The 20,591-nt window shown below is 33.6% G+C and overlaps 1 protein-coding gene across 2 annotated transcripts; it reads left to right on the top strand.

The window, feature by feature from the left end:
• Positions 1-3,634: 3,634 nt before the first annotated feature.
• Positions 3,635-19,500, top strand: LOC148602930 (arylsulfatase B-like). Of its 2 annotated transcripts, XM_088551662.1 has the most exons (15): positions 3,635-3,875; positions 5,608-5,708; positions 6,416-6,527; positions 6,711-6,762; positions 7,299-7,402; positions 8,602-8,708; positions 9,097-9,155; positions 9,659-9,760; positions 10,495-10,558; positions 10,962-11,059; positions 12,020-12,156; positions 12,508-12,566; positions 17,289-17,415; positions 18,051-18,184; positions 19,197-19,500. In XM_088551662.1, coding segments are annotated over exons 1-15 (1,431 nt in total). In that variant the 5' UTR covers positions 3,635-3,873; the 3' UTR covers positions 19,370-19,500. The 2 variants fall into 2 exon arrangements, with proteins under 2 accessions (XP_088407788.1, XP_088407787.1); XM_088551661.1 differs by lacking the exon at positions 3,635-3,875 and having other exon boundaries at positions 5,363-5,708.
• Positions 19,501-20,591: the final 1,091 nt, after the last annotated feature.

Genomic DNA, 20,591 nt, shown 5'->3' with positions numbered 1-20,591 from the left:
TTGAACCCCTTCTCTTCTCTGACATCTATGGCAACGACGCCTGCACTATGTTTAACGCTCTAGACCACTCGGCCAACTAGACTTTATAAAAAAATATAGCTTTCGTTGACCGATTAATACTTCCTAGTAAGTGAATCTTAAACATGAATATTAGCACATGATGAAAGTGATTCGGACAACCTCTGACAGTATCGGGTAAGACATTAAAGGATCTGCAACATGATACAAATACAACTATACCAAGTATTTAATACATGAAAGGGAGATAACTCTAACATATTAATAGGATGTGGCAACTCTACCATCATGGGTATTTTTCAGACCCTTCTGTGTTTGCGATATCTTCCCTGTATCAATTTGTTCCGAATGAGCAGTATAGCGAATAAAGTCGTCACTTTCAGAGACGTTTGTATAATATTGATTTGTTGTGACATGCATCATTAATTTGATCCTCTATCATACATAATAACACCCAGAGGAACTGTCCCGTACTACCATACATCGCGTACTAAATTACAGCCCTAGATTTATCCCACGAGGATGAATTACCCGGCCAGCGTAAGCGATATTTTTATATAGCCAAGCTTTCCTAGTGGTCAATGGCGCTGGACTTTCTGCAGGCGATGTTGCCATAGATGTAACAGAGTTCGAGTCCCGCGGAAGGAACGACCAAAAATTTGCATCGTAATTATAACTATCAATTTTACTATGTGTATATTAAGATAAGTACATTTAGATTTATAAGTGAATTGGAAATGATGGTAATTTAATTTGCTAGGTTAAATGTTCATATCAAAAATTAAAATTATAGCAAACAATTGAGCTGATATATCACTAGTTAAAGTTTTAAAACCGTTTGTTTTGTAGTGTTTTCTTGAAAAATATTTATGAATTATCTCCATTGTTAACATGTTCTCTAGTCCCTTTTTATTTAAAAAAATATCTTTAAAAGAACAAAAATGTATTAGTATGAAGAGGATATAATTAAGTCAAACACGAAAATATCTGCATTACATAATAGCTGCCTAACAGACACCTAAATCAGGGATATGAGATAATGCGTATCAAAAGGTCTCTTATCAAATTCTTTTTCAGATATCTGTTCTGGTCGAAAAATTCTCCGTTTCTACTAAAACAATGACTAATGATTGCTATTGTAAAGAATTCTTTGAATTGATATAACCACTGATTTACTGATTATGACATTATTAAATCGATCATCACTGGTATATTCACGCCTATATTCATTATCTAAATTGTCAGATTCATTTTTGACTTTACTTGATTATGGATCGGGAGAGTATTCGATAATTTTGTTGTTACCTTTATTATAAAGGCTTTCTATCTACAACTAAAACATTTGCAACATTTGAAATATTCACCTTATTAAGTTATCTCCCCAACTCATAGTACATTCTAAGTAATTCGTCCTATTCCTGATGGAAAAGCGTCAAAATCAGAAAACTTTAAATTTCAGGAAAGAAATGTTAAAAATAAATACAAAAAAAAAACACAACAATAGGGAATCAGTACGTGTCATGTGTCACACATTTTATATGATATGATACTAAATAAGTTAATTAGGTTGAAATAAAAAGTAAACTTTGTTGTTATAACAAATCAATTAAGTTATTATAACAAGTTAATATAGTCGGTATAAAAAATTATCTAGGCTTCCGTACTGCTATTAGTATTCTAGGCATAAACTCCTATCGCTGCTCTAACCTTTAAGATAACGAAGACCAACAGGAACAAAATAAAATAGTATTTCATCGGCAAAATACACTGAAATAGACAATGAACTACTCCTAATGTCCTATGTTTACACCGGTTTTGAAAGGGAATGCATGGAATAACAAATTATCAAAGTGCAGCAAATTTCCAACACCAAAAATACAAAGGAAAGTGTACTCAAACACCGTAGACACCACACTCGGTTCAGATAAGATAAGCACCTGAAACTTAAAGTTTGGGTCATATGGAGTCCCACAAAAACAAGAGTGGTGTCAAATGTTCCTGACGGGAAAGCAAATCATGTTAAAATGATTGATAGTAAAATCCCATTCGAGGGATAAATTGTGTATTGGAATATACTTGTCTGTTCGTCCGTCATACCGTCCATCTCCCGTTAAAATGTTTTAAGCTCCCATTACAGTCGATTTATTTCAAACTAACTGTATGTTCTGTGCGTTGCGTATATGATTTTTGCCTATGTCAGATATGATCTTTCTAATAAAGGGAACTTTGAATTTTTACCACCTGTTTTATTATATTAACATTTTCAGTCACGACAATATCGACTTCAACACGGAATGACTTTAAAGTTAATATGCAGGTCCTTTGACATTCTTTTAAAGGGAGATAACTCTAACACATTAATGCCAAATATATTTTCTTTGAAGCCTTATTTAAAAAATCATTGCCCAATGTCTAAAACCACTTTACATTATAAATGGAAATTGAGACAATTTTTCGTATCAACCATTTATCCAAATTTTGTATAATTCTAACATGTACAAATGTGAAATATTGATATTTGTCCCCCTGTTACAAAGAATCTGGCGTAGCATGACTTTACCATAACGCGGAATGTCTATCATGCGCTGAATTAAAATGTGATTTTCTATACCATCTAACTGGTTCTTTCTAATGTTGGAGCACCGGGATTTTCTGTAAATAGTACTCTCTGAAACCGATTTGACCTTGATCATGTCAAAAACTGTAAACTTTGACTAAGACCTACCAGTACTTCCTTTGGAGGGTCAAATTCTAGAGTATTTCTTATTATTAGTGGTTTGTCCTTTCCAAATATTCAGCATTCCATTCTAATTTTCATTACTTTTCCCTGTCCTTTACCCTTAAGCATTCCATGTCGTAAATTGAAAACTGCCCAATAATATCTTGGCACGGTTTTTCTTTCTTGAAGGGTTCCACGAGTCCTTTGAGCCCTAGTTTTCTTAGAATGTCTTCCATGTTAAAAAATTGGACGCCATAATAAAATTGATCTGGGCAGAAAAGTTCCGGTCGGTATCTTCGTCATTGGATATTGCCTCAATAACGTAGATGAAGATACACTGTATGTAAAGACGAAACCACAACACGTTAAGAAGAAACCACTGCATATAATGATAAGAAAGAATCCACATAAAGTAATGATATATCGAAATATAGCAAAGACGAAACGACCTCGTGTAAAAAAAAAAACACTGAGCGTAAACGTAAATCCACATAACATAAATATATGTTGACAAAACGTATTCATAAAACGACAGAACCTCAAATGGAATGGCGTAAATTTAAAATGTAATCATTAAACCACGGCAAGTAATATTTAAGTGGTAGCACAAAATATGTATCTCCTCACACAATGTAGGCGTTCGTTACATTTAAGTGATGATATATTTAACTCTCTCACTTCCGATCAGTCTGAAACCAGGCCATTAGTGCTTCCAATACTATTACTTCATATCGCATTTAATACCGTTATAATGACATCGCACACTATTATCTTATTACAATGTATGAAATATTAACCAACCTTTTCTCGTTATATTGTTTGTGTAATACAATATATCACAAAAAACACTTAGGTTCCATCATAGTATTTTTTTATCAAACAACCTACTGCTAAAATGAAAAGTGTTATACTTGAATAGAACAATTATTACATTCCGAAACCGCTACAAGGTCACAATGTGGATTTTCTCTTTGATTGAGGTTACATTGTAGAACGCCTATAACTGGCTGAAACGCAACAATGCGTGCATAATACTATACACGTGATACAACAAAAGATGTGATATGATGGCTATATATATAAATATATGAATCGATTTGTTAGTGATTTATTCACATAGGTTGTTTACTTCTAAAATGTAAGTAGCTAAAATACGCTGAATGTAATCAGCATAAAAATTCCAAACACATTTTTAATCTAATGTCTAATTATTATTTAGGGCACTTCCTGAATCTTATTTTTGTTTATATAAGAGATTGCCTCGATATAAGAAATATATGTTATAATGTAAAACTGTAATATTATCATATTATATATGTATATGCTTCAAAGTGTTAGTAAACAATTATCTTTGTGTCTATTTTCATTGCCATTGGACCATAACTATGTATTGTATTAAGAGTTTGTGACTATAAATAATCTGTAAAGAATTTGTAATTAGTAAAGATTTTATATAAGATTTTAGAAGGGTGCTTCTTTATATTGTTGACATAGTTATTTAGTTGATTTCTTATTTCGCATGTTTTCTGGGACCCGTTCTTAAGTATCAGTCTTTGTAAAAGTGTAATCTAGGAAACCAAGGTTATCGCGGTAATCAAAAGAATGTAATACACGGACAAAGACCAGATATGGAAGACAGACATACACTACTAAGAACATAAAGTAACTAAAATCATACATACAAAGTAACAAAAGCAAAAAAACTTGGAGTCCACTAAAAACTCGAATCATGGACGAGGTGCACTGGTAGGGTAAGCGTCCTCTACTTTTCTAAAAACACCCGCCGAGTTTATCATAAAAAGCCATTTCCGGGGTAGACGAAAGAGGAAAGGAAAACTATGACACGTTGAACAGATAAGATTTCATTGCGCAGAGGAATACACCGTAACGATCAACGTGTTCATGATGACGACCATACAACTTCTATAGTGATGACTTCAATCTTGTAGCAACATAACCCTATTCCAGAAGCCTATTTGCTACAATTATATCGCGATACAAAAAGTCTGCGTAGTTTCGGCAAGCTCTGGTATACATATGAGTTTTGATATGAACACTCCATACGTAGGTGCTGAAGGGATGTTGCCACAGATGAAAAGAAAGTTGATAATTCTGTGTGAAAAGTCATTTCGTTTGTCGTAAAGTTTGATCAATAGTTTTCCTGTAACACCGATCTCTAAGCGTAGGTCAAGATATGAGGCTGACGTCACAATGTCAGTACTATCCTTTATCCCAAATTCGTTGGGGTAAAATCATGTAATACTATAAAATGCAATTAACCAAAATAAAAGCTTCACATCTTTATTTCTGTTATTTTTGACATGTTTTCCTAGGAAACCCGTTCTTAGGTATCAGTATTTGTAAGAATCATGCAAATTCTGTGAAATGTGATAAACCAAAAATAGGCTTCACATATTTTTATTTATGTTGCTTTTTAGGTCTCTATGGTGAAATGTATAATTATTCATTTCAATCTGTCTGCTCTTAGAAGATAATCCATATTGAAAATCTAACAGTTTTTATTGTGTTTTATTGTCATTTTCAAAATTATCTCTACTTTACAGATAACCAGAGTTTCTTTTTGTGTACGGTTATTTTTTTTTTTATTGCTTTTTGTTTATTTGTTTGTTTGGGGTTTGTTAGTGGTCGGTTATTTGCTATCGCCCGTTACTTGGGTCTCAAAAGTCCATTAAACCTGACCACAGGTGTGTATGTGGTCGAAGGTACATCAGGTACGAATATTGTGGCGAATAAGAAATTATATTTATAAATAAAAATTATGTGTGTTTTTTGCAATGTATGTATCAATCCGGGATCTGTATCAGCGCGCATATAATATGTTGCTTACATTTCATGATTAAACACACCAGGGTTATGACACTTCCTTATGGAATTTTGACGCTGGTATTTTTATTGGTTGTCTCGGCGGACCAAAAGCCAAACATTTTATTTATAGTTGCTGATGATTTAGGTAAGTAATTCATAGACCATAATTACAAATCCATTTTTCTCGTCACTCTTTTTTTCCGACGCAGCCCGTATAGTTTCGCTTTTTAACTTTTGACCTTAAAGACGCTCTACCATGGAAACGCAAGTCACCTGATCAAAATTCTGTTTCCAGATTGGCCAAATACTGATAACCTAGTGGGGTTCGAAAAAGGAATTTGAAATTGCGTGCCATGCGTTAATTCCTGATGAACATTATAAGTAGATAATACAAATTTTACTGCGTCGGCTATCTTTTTTTAAAGATAATAATTGTTTTGTATCAAAATATCTTGAATTGTTTTAAATCTTTCATGTCAGACTGATTTTCCACATCTGTGCTTTATCAAAGATGTCGTACATTTCAGTGCTGGATACGCGGGCTATATTCTGCTTCAACAGAGCCAATGGAATAATTATGTTCAGAATCAATGTCTTCATAAGCACTTTTGAACGAATGTGATTTCAATGGTTGCGCTTAACTTTGAGTTACTTTACTAAACTTGTAAATTAAAATACGAGGTCTCAGTGTCTTGGACTTTTCTAGTGGCAGACTTTATTGCTTTAAATAAATTGTGACGATTAAACCAAATGATGCAGTTGATAACACGTTCTTACAGATTGTACCGATGCATGACAATATCAATATCTCTTGTGACATTAATTTTCCGATTGTTCACTTTCCATCCACAGGTTGGAATGATGTTGGATTTCACAATCCAGATATAAAATCCCCTAACATCGACTATCTAGCAAAGAATGGAATGATATTAAACCAGTCGTATGTACAACCAGTATGCACACCGTAAGTTGTTATGATTACAATATCTTGGAAATGCTTTCACAATGAAAATTAGTTAATTTTATAATTTCCAAGGAACCACTTGCATAAAACTTTTTTGTTCATTTTGATATCTTCATTTGTACCTTTAATATTCAGTTTGGAATTTGCCTAAATACAAGAATACATTTTAGGTTTTTCTTGCAGATCGAGAAATGCGTTTTTGTCTGGTTTTTATCCATTCAAGTCTGGTTTGCAGGTATGTTTTTATTAATTAATGGTTTGCAGGAAAGCATGCAATCAATCAATACGGAACTAATATGTTTAAATATATCCGAATAAGGAACTTTTTTTTAAATACATGCGCAGACGTGCCACGCATGAAGATCATGCGTACTAATGCTTCATGATCATTTTCGTGTGAATAATACTTTATATGCTTATCACGTGTTTCCATGTAATCATTATTCGTGCACTATCATGTGTAAATGCGATTATCTTACAGTTTACGCACGAATCCGACTACTTGCAATTTCAATTAATATAACCTAAGGATTTGTCATTGTGTGTAGCTTATAATTATTTACATGTATAATATGTTACGTACTGGAATGATTTAAGAGGAAATCGCTGGTGGTGTTAGATGTGTGTGTTTTTTTTTTTTTTTTTTTTTTTTTTTTTTTCTTTTTTTGTTTGTTTGTTTGTTTTTTTTAATACCAGGAAAACCTCATTAAAATATTTGAACTTCAACACACCAAAATAAAAAAAAATATTATTCTGCTTTTCCTATTACAGAATGGGGTGATTTCGCCTTATGCTCCGTCGTGTGCCCCATTGAATCGGACTTTACTACCGCAGAAACTAAAGGAACTTGGTTATACAACCCATGCAATAGGAAAGTAAGGGAAAATAGTACGGTGTTGGTGCATGTTTTCTTTTAATTTAAAGAAATATGTTTTGTTTCTGTCAGTTTTCACATGACTGGCTGATGGCTACCTACAGTACCTGAATCGATTCGTGCAATAAAAATTGCGATCGGTCATCGATCAACGATCATTTTCTGGTCAGTCGTTGATTCGTCAAACCGATCTATTTAACTGGTGATCGCATCACGTAACCACAGAGCGGTCAATGTATTTTCCGGTTTTTGTTGTTTTATTTGTCAAATTTACACTTATTTATATAATGTAATAGGTTTAAACATCAATGTACACTTATTTTACATTTCTTTTATTTAAAACAGATCTCACGTCATTTTACATAACAAAACTGCGATCAGATCGGCCACTAGTCATCGGTCATCGATCTGTCAGCAATCATGCAATCGACGGTCATCGATCCGTCTAATCGTTGCATGGATCGGTTCAAGGACTTATAAGAAATTGAGCACTGTAGGAGTATGTTTATGATTTTTTTTGTTCTCACTTCTTGACGTTTAAGCGTGGATCATTGATACCACAAGCGCCATCATGTGAGCAACTGAACAGAATATTTCTTCCACGGAAAACGAAAGAGCCTGGATAAAAATACACATATTATTGGATAGTAATGCATAGATATATGTCTACTCTTTTGTGATCTTATTGTTATTATTGCGTCTGTGGTGTAAACTGAAAAATGAAATATCACGTTTTGAGTTATTTGAAAAATGAAGCAGAAACTTTCACAAATTTCAAATGATGTATGGAGGCAAAAATGGCAGAATTGACATTAATATTATTAAATACATACCATGAATTATAAATTTGCATTTATACTATGAATGATATATTTTATATATTTATTTACCTTTTAGAGTTGTCTTTTTCTGAAAAGAGATTGACGAAATAATTGGGCCAACTCTTCCTTTTTCTGAATATAAAAAAACGTACCATTACTCTTGGATGCTTTTAGTTTGGATTTCCATACGAGCCATTGTTTTCTCAAATTTTGAACCGAATAGATATGTAATCTATACTTTAACTGGCCATCCTGACAACCAACACTTTTTACACGTGTTATGAACAAGTTTTAGTAGGACACAGTTGCGTTTATATCACTATACAATTTCCACTGACTTATGAAATTGGATCATTTTTGAGAAATGTTTCATACCTAGGTGGCATCTTGGTATGTGTAAATGGGAATGTACTCCAACATACAGAGGGTTTGATACATTTTATGGATATTACAATGGTCAAGAAGACTACTATAACTACACTATTTGTAAGTATGTCGACATGCATTCATGACGAAATGAAATCGAATTATACCATGGTACGATCTTTTTTCACACCTTATGATAATTTGATGCGCAGAAGAAAAAATAAGAGAGTAACCGTTAAAGTATTACACCGGGTTGGAAATTTTGTATCGTCTTGATATCTATATTTGTCTTTCTTTTGTTTCGGCAGTTTTTTTAATTTGGCTCCTTACATTTGATTCTACTCGCTATTTTTTGGCAATTTCGTCATTCTTGTTTTACTCCACCTTGAATCCTGTTCCTGTTTTACCTGATCTATCAAAACAAAAACAGCCATACTTATTAATTACTGCTTATACATATTACAAAAATGAGTTATATTAAGAAATCTGACTTTTTTATGTTTTACAGTAGGCGGATCAGACTTTCGAGATAACAAGGAACCAGTAAAACCAGACACATATTCAACGGTAGGTTTCCGTAGTAACTATTCGTGCTTTATCAACCGTAAGTTGCCGTAGTAACCACTTTGGATTTATAAACGGAATAGTTGCCGTTATAACTATCTGGAGTTTATCAACAGTAGATTATCATGGTTACAACCATGGAATGTTAACATGGCTTGCAAATCAACTACTGAAAACAAACTAATTTCAGAAGTAACACGCTTTCTGATTGGATAACAAAAAATTGGTCCATTTTTTCATAGACCAACCTTTGTATATGACAGACGACATCAACCTTTTTCAATGGTATACGCGTTGAATTTTGCTACTAAAATTAAATTATAAGGAATTACTGTTATATATTTGTTGGTCTATTTGTAAATAACCTCAATGCTCGTTGTCCACATTTGAAAATAATGTGCTACACGTGATTAAGGTTTCTTCGTAGACCGAAAATAATATAACAGTCATATCTTAAATGATTAAAAAAAATAAAAATGATACATAATTCTTAATATTCCTTTCAGTTTGCATACGCTCATCGTGCTAATCAAATTATATCCGGCCATGATAAAAACAAACCTATGTTTCTGTATTTGCCATTCCAATCTGTTCATGAGCCTATACAGGTAGAGTATATATTTACATATTTACTTCCAATGTGCACTTTTTTAAACATTTCTTTAACATTCTAACTAACTGCGTTGATAATTGTATAAAAAATCGGTCAGAACGCAAACACTTAAGGGTTCAAGCTTGTTTGTGTTACTAAGAAGTATCAAAGGTGTTCTTGATTCAAAATAATTCAAGATCTTTTAAGCTTTTTACAATTATAAAATATACACGATTGTAAGTAAGTGTCAGTGATTTCAACGAAAAACACCAGTTCTAAAGACTTTAATAACAGAATTACTGGACATCCACGGCATGCCGCGTAATTGTGGACTTATTCAGAATTTTGAAAATGAAGGTCGTATTATATGTATGCACAATAAAACCTGCCAAATCTTATGTTAAGAGTGTAGCTGTTTTTTTACCATACGTGGATTTATTCCGAATTTTGAAAATGAAGGTCCTATTATATGTATGACAATAAAACTGGCCAAGTCTTATGTTAAGAGTGTGGCTGTTTTTTTACCATGCATGGATCGCAAATATCACATTTTATTTATTATATGCTAAATTCAAAGACTTCTGGATATACTCACTAACGTTTATCGAAGGTCAGTCAAGTCGGAGGCATGCCACAATCTTTTGGTTGTCCTAAATTATATTTCTATAAATAACATTTGATCATTTGTAGTCTTGAAGAGTCCACTATTTCATATTTTTAAACGTTTTTTTTTCTATTATTTACTCAAAGGTTCCAAAATATTACGAAGATATGTACAATAATATAAAGAACAAAGGAAGAAGACAGTTTTCAGGTTGGGGTTTGATAATTATATTACTGGGTCAATGTTTTACTTTTTAATGAAGCTTCAGAATACTTGGTCTTCATTGCCGAACACTTTGTTAAATCAAAACCATTTTCTACTACATTAAATCCGGTTTAAACTGAATCCTGAAATCCGAAAGCTTGTCAAACCAGACATCTCTGATTTATCCTGAAATCAATTATAATCAATTTTGAATCTTGGTAACCCAAAACCTGACTAAAGCGAACCAATTTTCAAATCCAAAACGGATCCGGTTCAGACATGTTGGTTGAATAGGTCTTTATATTCAAATTTATCTTATCTGTGTATTGGCAAACGAGTCGTTAACACATACCAAATAGGGGCCTCGCGTCTTGAGTTTTCTCCATTGCTTACACGATGTCTTTTACAGGTATGGTCACTGCTATGGATGATGCAATTGGTAACGTCACGGAATCATTGAAGAGAAATGGAATGTTTGAAAATACACTGATTATATTTACTGCTGATGTAAGAACTTTATTTCTATTACTGCTAGAATTAACTATGATTACTGATTTACATCATTGTGGATTTTTATTACTTATATTTTCATGTCAATATTTTATCCCACATCGAAACTTTTCTTCTGTTATTTTGAAAGTGTTATTTTGGTAATTTCATATTATGTGTTGTGTGTGTATGTTTTTATCCTTGAAACATGATATTTTGATTATGTCTTAATATTTGTCCTTTAGTTCAAATATTGTTTTAGGTCATTCAACCTGATCAGATATTATTGTAAGAGGTAAACACTCACCAATAAAATTGTACGTTTGAAATGTCCTAGTTATCATTCCATATAAAATTTAGACACTGCCTATGAAAAGGGGTATTCATACTGTGGATAACCCCTTCAAACAAATAATGCTCTCTCTGTCCTAATATATGAATGCTATATTTTATTGAATGATAGTCCTTCCTTTCTTCAGGTTTGCATATGTAAGAAAACATTACATCCATATCCCTCTACAATTAACAAAATCAAACCTAATCAAGAACAATAACTCTTCCAAAGTGCCAATTTCACACACAATCTCATTAGTTTTATCTATGAAGTGCAACAACGAAATAAATAGTATGACTGTTGGTGTGGTCTGTTACTATATCTGCGATATCACGTTGAACCATTGAGTTACATTTTCATTTGAAATACCCTGAAAATGTGCATTTAAAAGGCAGCTAACTCTGTCAAAAAACCCATTTTCTTAGATTCTATTGAAAACTTTCTGAGCAAATTCAGTGATGCAGAGATCAAATAATGGCCTTTTCTAATAGAGAAAGTATCCCTGAGTGAAATTTTATTGTCAGATCAGTGGAGTTTTGATATGCATATTTCTGATTTTTCCCATTTTGCCTCATTCTTAAAACATTTACCTTTAAAGTATTCCGTTGAGTTAAGACTTTTTTATTTCATATTCTCAATTTTAGAATGGTGGTTGGCCACAGTATTACGGCAACAACTATCCATTACGAGGATCTAAGATAACAGTTTATGAAGGGGGAACTCGAGCAGCAGCCTTTGTTTACGGAGCTGGATTAAAGAAACAGAAGACTGTGTTTGAAGGGTAAGACTTATCTGTAACATAACTTTAAATAAAAATACTTGTTCTCCTTTATTATTTATGGTAATAAATAAGCATGCTGCTGATGAAAGGTGACTTCATGGAATTCGTGTACAGCATATCGAATTTGCGATTTATATTTGATTGGCAAGTTTTGTATTTGCTATTTTGCTTTATGCAACCTTAAAAAAACAATTGCTTAATTACGGACGATATTTATAATGACATGACAAGTAGAGTTAGTTAAGATAATTGAATACATTATTTGCCTTAATATTCATATTACGTGAGTATTACAGATATAAGATATTATAAGTAGTCATACGATGTTTAAGATAAGATTTGCTTGTACAGAATGATGCATGCAGTTGATTGGATGCCGACTATTTTGGCTGCAGCTGGCGGTGAAGAAGGTAATTTTCGCGGTGTACTAATTTTCAATATTATCCTTTTGGATAGAATGGCGCGAGAAGTAGTGCCCGCGAAATTGATTTTTTAATTACATTCTTTTGGTTACCGCTATAACATCGGTTCCCTTGATTACTCTTTAACACTATATAACGCTGACGATCATTTGAAACTGCGAAAATTTGATGTCTACGAATATGGTTGGTTAATAGAATCCGCGAAAAATAATACGTTTAAAGTACTTTTATTTGTTTCAGTGATTATATAACTCTTATTTATTATATAGATAGCAGTGTGTTATCGAATTTCCCAGTGTAAAAAAATTTCGGTAATTCACACTGTGAAATAAATTTGGTATTTTCACTCTCGGACTTTCTCTCGCAAAAAACGTCAAAACTTTGATATCAATCGTGATCACAGAATTTAAAATTCATGTTGCAAATATAGATAAATTATGAAGAAAATCTATATAATAAATAGAATAATCAGTTGGTTACCGTCGATAATCAAAATATGATAACTACGCTTGATCATTTAACTCATACGCTGAACAAGTTCCGCACACTCGTTAAATCTAAACGTTCTTCGGCACCTGTCTTAATATGTTGGCTATCCACTCTTTCTAAATAGTTATACTATTACTCTTTAAAGAGGGAAACTATTAATGACATCATTTTTGGTGTTTTTGTGGTTCTTCGAACCCGAACTAAAATTCCAAACATAATTTAAATTTCAATTTACAACGTAAAGATGTACTAAATTCCAAGAAATTGCAACAACCAATTAACAAAATACAGGGAAAAGATTAAAATTAATTACGAAATGCATTCATAATCAGTGGCGGCTCCATGGGTTGCAGGGGTTAGCTCCTTCCTTCATTTGGAAAATTTGCATTTTCAGATGTAAAATTGACAAAAAATGGTAAATGATGTCCTAGCATCCTCTTTCTTCTGATAAACCACTGCTGGCACCCTTTTGAACGTGTCTAGACCCACTATCTGTGTAATACTAAATGTCATGGAAAACTTTATCATATCTTGACCTACACTTAGAAATCGATGGTAAAGGAAAACTATTGACCAAAATTTACGACAAACGTGACGACTTTTCATTTAAAATTGTCAACTTTCCTTTCATCTGTGGCAACATCCCTTCAGCACCTGCGTATGGAGTGTTCATATCACAACTGATACGTGATGCCAGAGCTTGCCGAAACTACGCAGACTTTTTTTGTATCGCGCAAGAACTCTAACAAATAGGCTTCTGGAACAGGGTTATGTTGCTACAAGATTGCAGTCATCACTACAGAAGTTTTATGGTCGTCATCATGAACTCGTGGATCGTTATGGTGTATCCATCTGCACCATGAAAACTGATTTATTCAACGGGTCATAGTTTTTCTTTCCCCGTTTTTCTACACCGGACTTGACTTTTATGAGCAACTCGCCGGTTGTTTCCAGAAAAGCAGAGGACGATTACCCTACCGATGCACCTGGTCCATGCCCCAAGTTTTATGGAGTCCGAGTTGCTTATTTGCTTTTGTTACTTTGTATTTATGATTTTAGTTACTTTATGTTTTTTGTTGTGTATGTCTGTTTTCCTTGTCTGGTCTCTGTCCCTCGATTACATTCTTTGATTACCGCTATAACCTTGGTTCCATTGATTACTCTTCCACACCACTGGGTCGATACATCTGCGGGTGTATTTTGTCCCTGAGGGTATCATCAACGCAGTAAAATGTTAAATTAATATTTTTAACAAGAGAAATGGAAGATAATTGGCTCGGACGTAGCTCAGTATACAAAGTTCCGAACCTGACAGCAGATCTGATACACTCTGCTGTCTTGTAAGTATGTGGTGTCCCCAAATGGGAATCTTAGCACACTCATATCTGGTATGGAAAGTGCCCCGACCAATTCAACTAAAAGTACCCAATCAGACCATCTATTCTAGTACAAAACTTCTGACTATTTCAAAATTATCAAACCATGTTCCATCACTTTAAATGATATATTTGACTACAACGATGACGAACCACATTGTACCATATCAAAATATAGTATTAAAAATTGCAAAACATACTCTTATAACCGACTCTTACTTCTCCAGTTCCCTTAGAAAACAAAACCTTCCATACAAGAAGTCACAATGACTTGAGTTGCAAATCAACAAACTTAATATATGGATTAGAATGCAACTTATGTGGTTTAGTATATGTCGGAGAAACGCAAGAACGATTAAACAAAAAACTGCGCGGTCATCGTTCGGGAATTAACACCACCAAATTCCCTACAGTTTATCAACACTCTAATCAACAAGATCATTCAATCCTCTCAATGAAAATTCGTATTTTAGAAAAAAAAAATTACCATTCTACGAACAGTCCCGTTCTAAGTAAAAGCTATCGTAGGGAAAGAGAGGAGTACTGAATACGCAGACTAGGTACTGCAATACCTTACGGTTGCAATGACATCATCAAAAGTATAGGAAACCTTTCAATCCAACGTAACAACAGCATAAATGTGATGAATTTATTTGACAAAAATCCAAGACGGGAAAGAAGTCATGGCCATCGCCACTATACGTCACCTAATTTACATGATGTTTCCATAGATGGTCTCCTTCCTTTCATACAAAAACTTCTTGGACTTCATCACATTAGAACCAAACTTTATTCTATACCTCTCACTTTTACTACACTCCATTTACAAAATAAGTTTTAACACTCCTATTTCTGATCCCACCTCATCATTATACAGACTTGTTGCCATCATTTTGGATATTGGTTTCCACAGACTCTTTAAACCAGTTTGAGTGAAAATTCAAGATTAAGAAAAAACGATCATTTCTTCCACTACCATTTGTCACCAAATGTATAGATACAATTAATTTGGCTAACATCCTTCATCACAAAAACGTTACCAACAAAATTCTCCTATATTTCAAAGACAAATCCATACTGATTATTTCATATTCCTATACTTCATCCATTGCATCCAAAATTTTCAATTATAAAAGGCTATTACAGAACCTCGAGATTGAGGACTTCAAAGCTAAACCATCTGACTGTTCTTGCAAAAACTGTCCATTTAAATATGGTCCTTCTGGTCACGTCGTCACAGGAGATTTAACCATCATCGAAAACTAATCTCTGCGTAATATCCTTTTTAAAGGTCCCAAGTACAGCAAACCACGCTTCATAAATTGGAATTATAACTTTAAGGTTCTTATGGATGCCGTTGAGGACTATGCAAGAATATGGATAAAACGAGAACAAGAAGACATCGATTTTCTGTCAGAGTGGTTAAATGCCGTGAGGTCTTTAATTTTGAAACGAATGAAAAAATAGTAGGTCAATGAGTGACAGGACTACATCGGTTTTCAAAGACCCCGATGTAGCAAAAACATTATCTTCTATACATGACAACTATGTTGTACCTGCAGACAAAGTCCAAAACAACATTGTTTTTGTCTGCAAAACGTTTTACGTCCAATGTTTATTATCAGAGGTAGACGTAGAAAATAATGGCAGTGATAAAATCTATACTGCTACCACACTCTCCAAAGAAGAGATTGTGGAAAACCATCAATCTGTGCCATCCTCTCTTGGTCTCTCTACCAAAGGACGATGATTGTGATTTACCGTCTATGTACTGGGTTTCTAAACTCCACAAGAATCCATACAAATAACATTTCATAGCTGGATCTGCAAAATGTACCACCAAACCTCTTTCAAAACTTTTAACTTCTATACTCACAACTGTCAAAGAGTGTCTACAGTCCTACCACAATACTTGTTACTCCCGTAGTAGTATTAATTCAATGTGGATCCTGAAAAATTCGAAAGATCTTTTGGATACAATCAGTTCAAGACTATTATCTGAATATAGTAGCATTAAAACCTATGATTTTTCAACACTGTATACTTCTATTCCCCATACTCAGTTAAAATCCCGACTTAAAAACATCATACATCGTTGGTTTTTTTTTCAAAAAAGATGGTACACCTAGATACAAATATATAGTTCTTGGTAGAGATTCCTCATACTTTGTAAGAAACAATTCCAAATAATCTTCCAAATATACAGAGGAAGATGTTAACAAAATGCTGGAATTTTTAATCGACAGCATATTTGTCCAGTGTGGTGGACGTGTATTGCAACAAACGGTCGGCATTCCAATGGAAACAAATTGTGCTCCTTTACTTGTTGTATATATCTGCACCATGAAAACTGATTTATTCAACGGGTCATAGTTTTCCTTTCCTCGTTTTTCTACCCCGGACTTGACTTTTTATGAGCAACTCGGGGGTTGTTTCTAGAAAAGGAGAGGACGCTTACCCTACCGGTGCACCTTTTTGCTTTTTTTACTTTGTATATATGATTTTAGTTATGTTTTTTGTTGTGTATGTCTGTTTTCCATGTCTGGTCTCTGTCACTGGATTACATTCTTTTCATTACCGCTATAACCTTGGTTCTCTTGATTGTTCTTTCAGCATTGCCTACTGCCATACATAGCATTTTTAATCATGTGTAAATTACTCAGTGGTTAGACTAAACAGGAACATGACAATAAAACTGAATCTCTCCTACTTTATTTTAGATCATTACAAATTTTCAAGTCACTTAATATCTCCTGCCTTGGTTCGAATTTTTAACTTACGTCAAACTCATTATAAATCATTAGTGTTATACATGTGACAATTACATTATTTTTCATTTCAACAGTACCTGGAATTGATGGAATAAACCACTGGGATAGTTTACGTAACGGGATGAAAACAACAAGGAGGACTGAATTCGTTTACAACCTAGATACTGCGATGCCACCTCTTAATGGTCATGCTGCTATTAGGTGAGTGTTAATAAGTTAAATAGTTGAATTCAATTGTATTCATTATTAAATGGTTCAAGTGGTAATAAATGATAAGACACCAACTATTAAGTGAAATCAAAAAACCAAAACATCGGTGATGTCTCCCATGCCTAGCCCAACTGTAAAAACCAGCATTTCAACAATGCCGCTGTTTCAGGCCATTTAATTGTATAGGTTCTGGGCTTCAGTCTAATGTCTTACACAAGATTTATATTGTTTAGTTTAAAAATGACATAAAGCAACACAAAAATAAAAATCAGGGTAATTAAGTCCGTGAGTCTCTTCGGTTTCTGATAGTCATTTGTATTACTGCACAATCAAGACTCGAATTAGTGATGAAGGAATAGAAGTTCAACACAGGTCGAGTTTGATTGAAAATGTTTCTGATACGACATTCAAATGTTATTGTACATGGCAGAATCTCTCGGTAAAGATATTGGCTTACTATTTCAATAGTTTTGATTATAAGTACTTCTTGTAAGCAATATTGTTTGGGATTTATATCTTCCTACATATTTGAATCTAATGCTGCTGAATGGAGGTTACTCCTTGAAAGACGTATGAAGCATATCGAAATTTGTCAAGTCAATATGATTTAAATCTGTTATTTACAGAGTCGGTAATTACAAACTAATTGAGGGAAATGCTGGTCCTTATAATGGTTGGTACCCTGTTCCGACCTCGGAGGAAGATGGGGAAGTCGAGGAACCAAACGAGTTAGAATACTATCAATTATATGACGTCTTAAGTAAGTTATATCAATCCTTTGTTGAATCAAAATGATATAAAATCAGCGTATGAAAATAAAGTTAAATCCAATTTACGATGATAAATTCCTTAATAACAAGGACTGAATACAAAACACACACTTTTGAAACAAGAAATTTAAAGTTTTTTCTGCAGTTCAGGGAGTTGAATTTTAGTAAATCCTGTGGAGGTAATTATACAGGGTGTTAACTTCAGAAAGTTTAGCGGTCTGACTAAAAATGCCAAAATATCTTGAATGTTTTACCCAGCATTCGCCAAAATTAGAAAGGCAAACATATTTTTTATATCATTTTGTGTACAAAATTGTTAAATTGCACTCCAGCAAAAATAAATCTACATGTTACATGTATCCTCTTGAAAAAACTAAAAAAAAACATGGATAGTCACATATAGAAGACGGCACTGGTAGTGAAGATTATGAAGATTGATCAAAGAATCATTCGAGTTAAGTTTGGCGACAGTGACAGTCCAGGTCTAGTTGTATTAGCTTAACATTGAATTTGTTCAAATGTAGATTCAAATTATTTACTTAATACTCATTTAATATCAACTGCAATTGTTATGATTGTTTACCATTCTTTTATTATCAACTATATGACGTTTTAAGTAAGTTTTATAAATCCTTTGTTGAATCAAAAGGCAAAAAATAAGTTAAATCCAGTTCACGATGATATATTGATGCATAACAAGGACTGAATACAAAACACACTTTTGGACAAAAGTTTAGCGGTCTGACTACAAAATGCCAAAATATATCGGTTAAAAGACTAAGTTTTTTCCCCAGCATTCGCCAGAATTAGAAACGCAAACATATTTGTTATATCATACTCATTTTAAATCAATTCCAATTGTTATGATTGTTTACTTTTCTTTTTTCGCAAGCATTATTTTATGCTTACTTTGCAAGCATTTAAAAAGTCACTACGAATGAAAAGATTGGTTAGTAACTTATCATATATACATCTACAAATGTTTACTGCTTTTATTTTTAGATGATCCAAATGAACGGCACAATCTACATTTAAAGGAAAGTAATATTTTAAGGCAACTAAAGGAAAGACTTAACAGTTATAAGAAATATATTGTGCCACCAGTATCGCGAAAGATTGATCCAAATTCAAACCCTACTAATTATGGCGGTTTTTGGACGCCAGGGTGGTGCTAATGATTTGGGAATGGGTACGAAAGTGATGTCAGTAATACCCTTGGAGCCTACCATAAAATGACGCCGTTTTTTGTTTTTTGTTTTGTTTTTTTGTGTTGTTGTTTTACTTAAAATACAATGTATTAATTTTATTTGTACGTTCTCGGCATTCTCAAATGGTATTCATATCACGTATTTATATCATATTCGAATAAAGACAAACTAGAAAAAAAATCTGGTCTCAGAGAAGAAAGCCCATCGATTAAAATGAAAAACAGTAGCACCAGCAAATGAAGCCATGCAACACATAAAGATCAAAACTTTCACGCAGCAGGAAACCAAGTAAAAGTAAAGGTTAAATAATGTACTTTGAATAGATAGGCAGTGTCTTTCAGAAACCCGTCATTTTGTGACATATTTAATAATATGTATAAGAGATGTAGGTCGTCAGTCACAAAAACAAAGTTATATCGTTTCTCTGGAACAAATACATTGCAATTATTGATCAGAACATCACAGATTAAAGTGACATTATATATATATATAATCAAGGCTAAGCTACACCCCAACTGTAGAATCGATGCAAGGTTGCAAATTTGTGATGCAAATTTGGTCGCTCACTCAACGGGACTGGAACCCCTTCTCTTCTCTGACATCGATGGCAACGACGCCTGAACTAAGTCCAACACTCTAGACCTCTTGGCCAACTAGGCTACATACATATAGCTTTTGTTAACCGAGTAATACTTCCTAGTAAGTGAATTTTGAGCGAAAACATTAGCACATAATGTAACTGAATAGGACAACTTTTGAGAGTATCGGGTAAGACAGTAGAGGATCTGAAACATTATACAAATACAACTACACCAAGTATTTAATACATATAAGAAGTTTAATGGGATGTGGCACCTCTACCACCATGGGTATTTTTCAGACCTTTCTATGTTTACGATATCTTCCCTGTATCAAATTGATCCGATTGAGCAGTGTAGCGAATTGATTCGTCACATTCTGGGGTTTGTATAATATTGATTTGTAGTGACATGTGTCGTTAATTTGATCCTCTATCCTACATAACAACACCTAGATGAGCTGTCTCGTACTACCATTACATCGTGTACTAGGTCACAGCCCTAGATTAATCCTACGAGGAGGGCTCTCCCGGCCAGCGAAAGCTATATTTTTATAAGTCCCAGCAGGCTGGGTGATCCACAGCGTTTGACTTTGTGCAGGCAGTGTTGCC

Source organism: Perna viridis, chromosome 11, assembly GCF_037379345.1.
Source record: "Perna viridis isolate PV_CMFRI_1.1 ecotype Kerala chromosome 11, ASM3737934v1, whole genome shotgun sequence".
Taxonomy (NCBI): domain Eukaryota; kingdom Metazoa; phylum Mollusca; class Bivalvia; order Mytilida; family Mytilidae; genus Perna; species Perna viridis.
The sequence above is the reverse complement of the archived record's forward strand: the minus strand, read 5'-3'. Positions and strand labels throughout refer to the sequence as shown.

Excerpts from the sequence above, each read along its gene's own strand:
- LOC148602930 (XM_088551661.1), top strand. The coding sequence starts at position 5,537 with ATGTATCAATCCGGGATCTGTATCAGCGCGCATATAATATGTTGCTTA. Across the intron at positions 12,157-12,507 it reads CAGAAGACTGTGTTTGAAGG|AATGATGCATGCAGTTGATT; the intron begins GTAAGACTTATC and ends TTGCTTGTACAG. Across the intron at positions 18,185-19,196 it reads TCAATTATATGACGTCTTAA|ATGATCCAAATGAACGGCAC; the intron begins GTAAGTTATATC and ends TTTTATTTTTAG.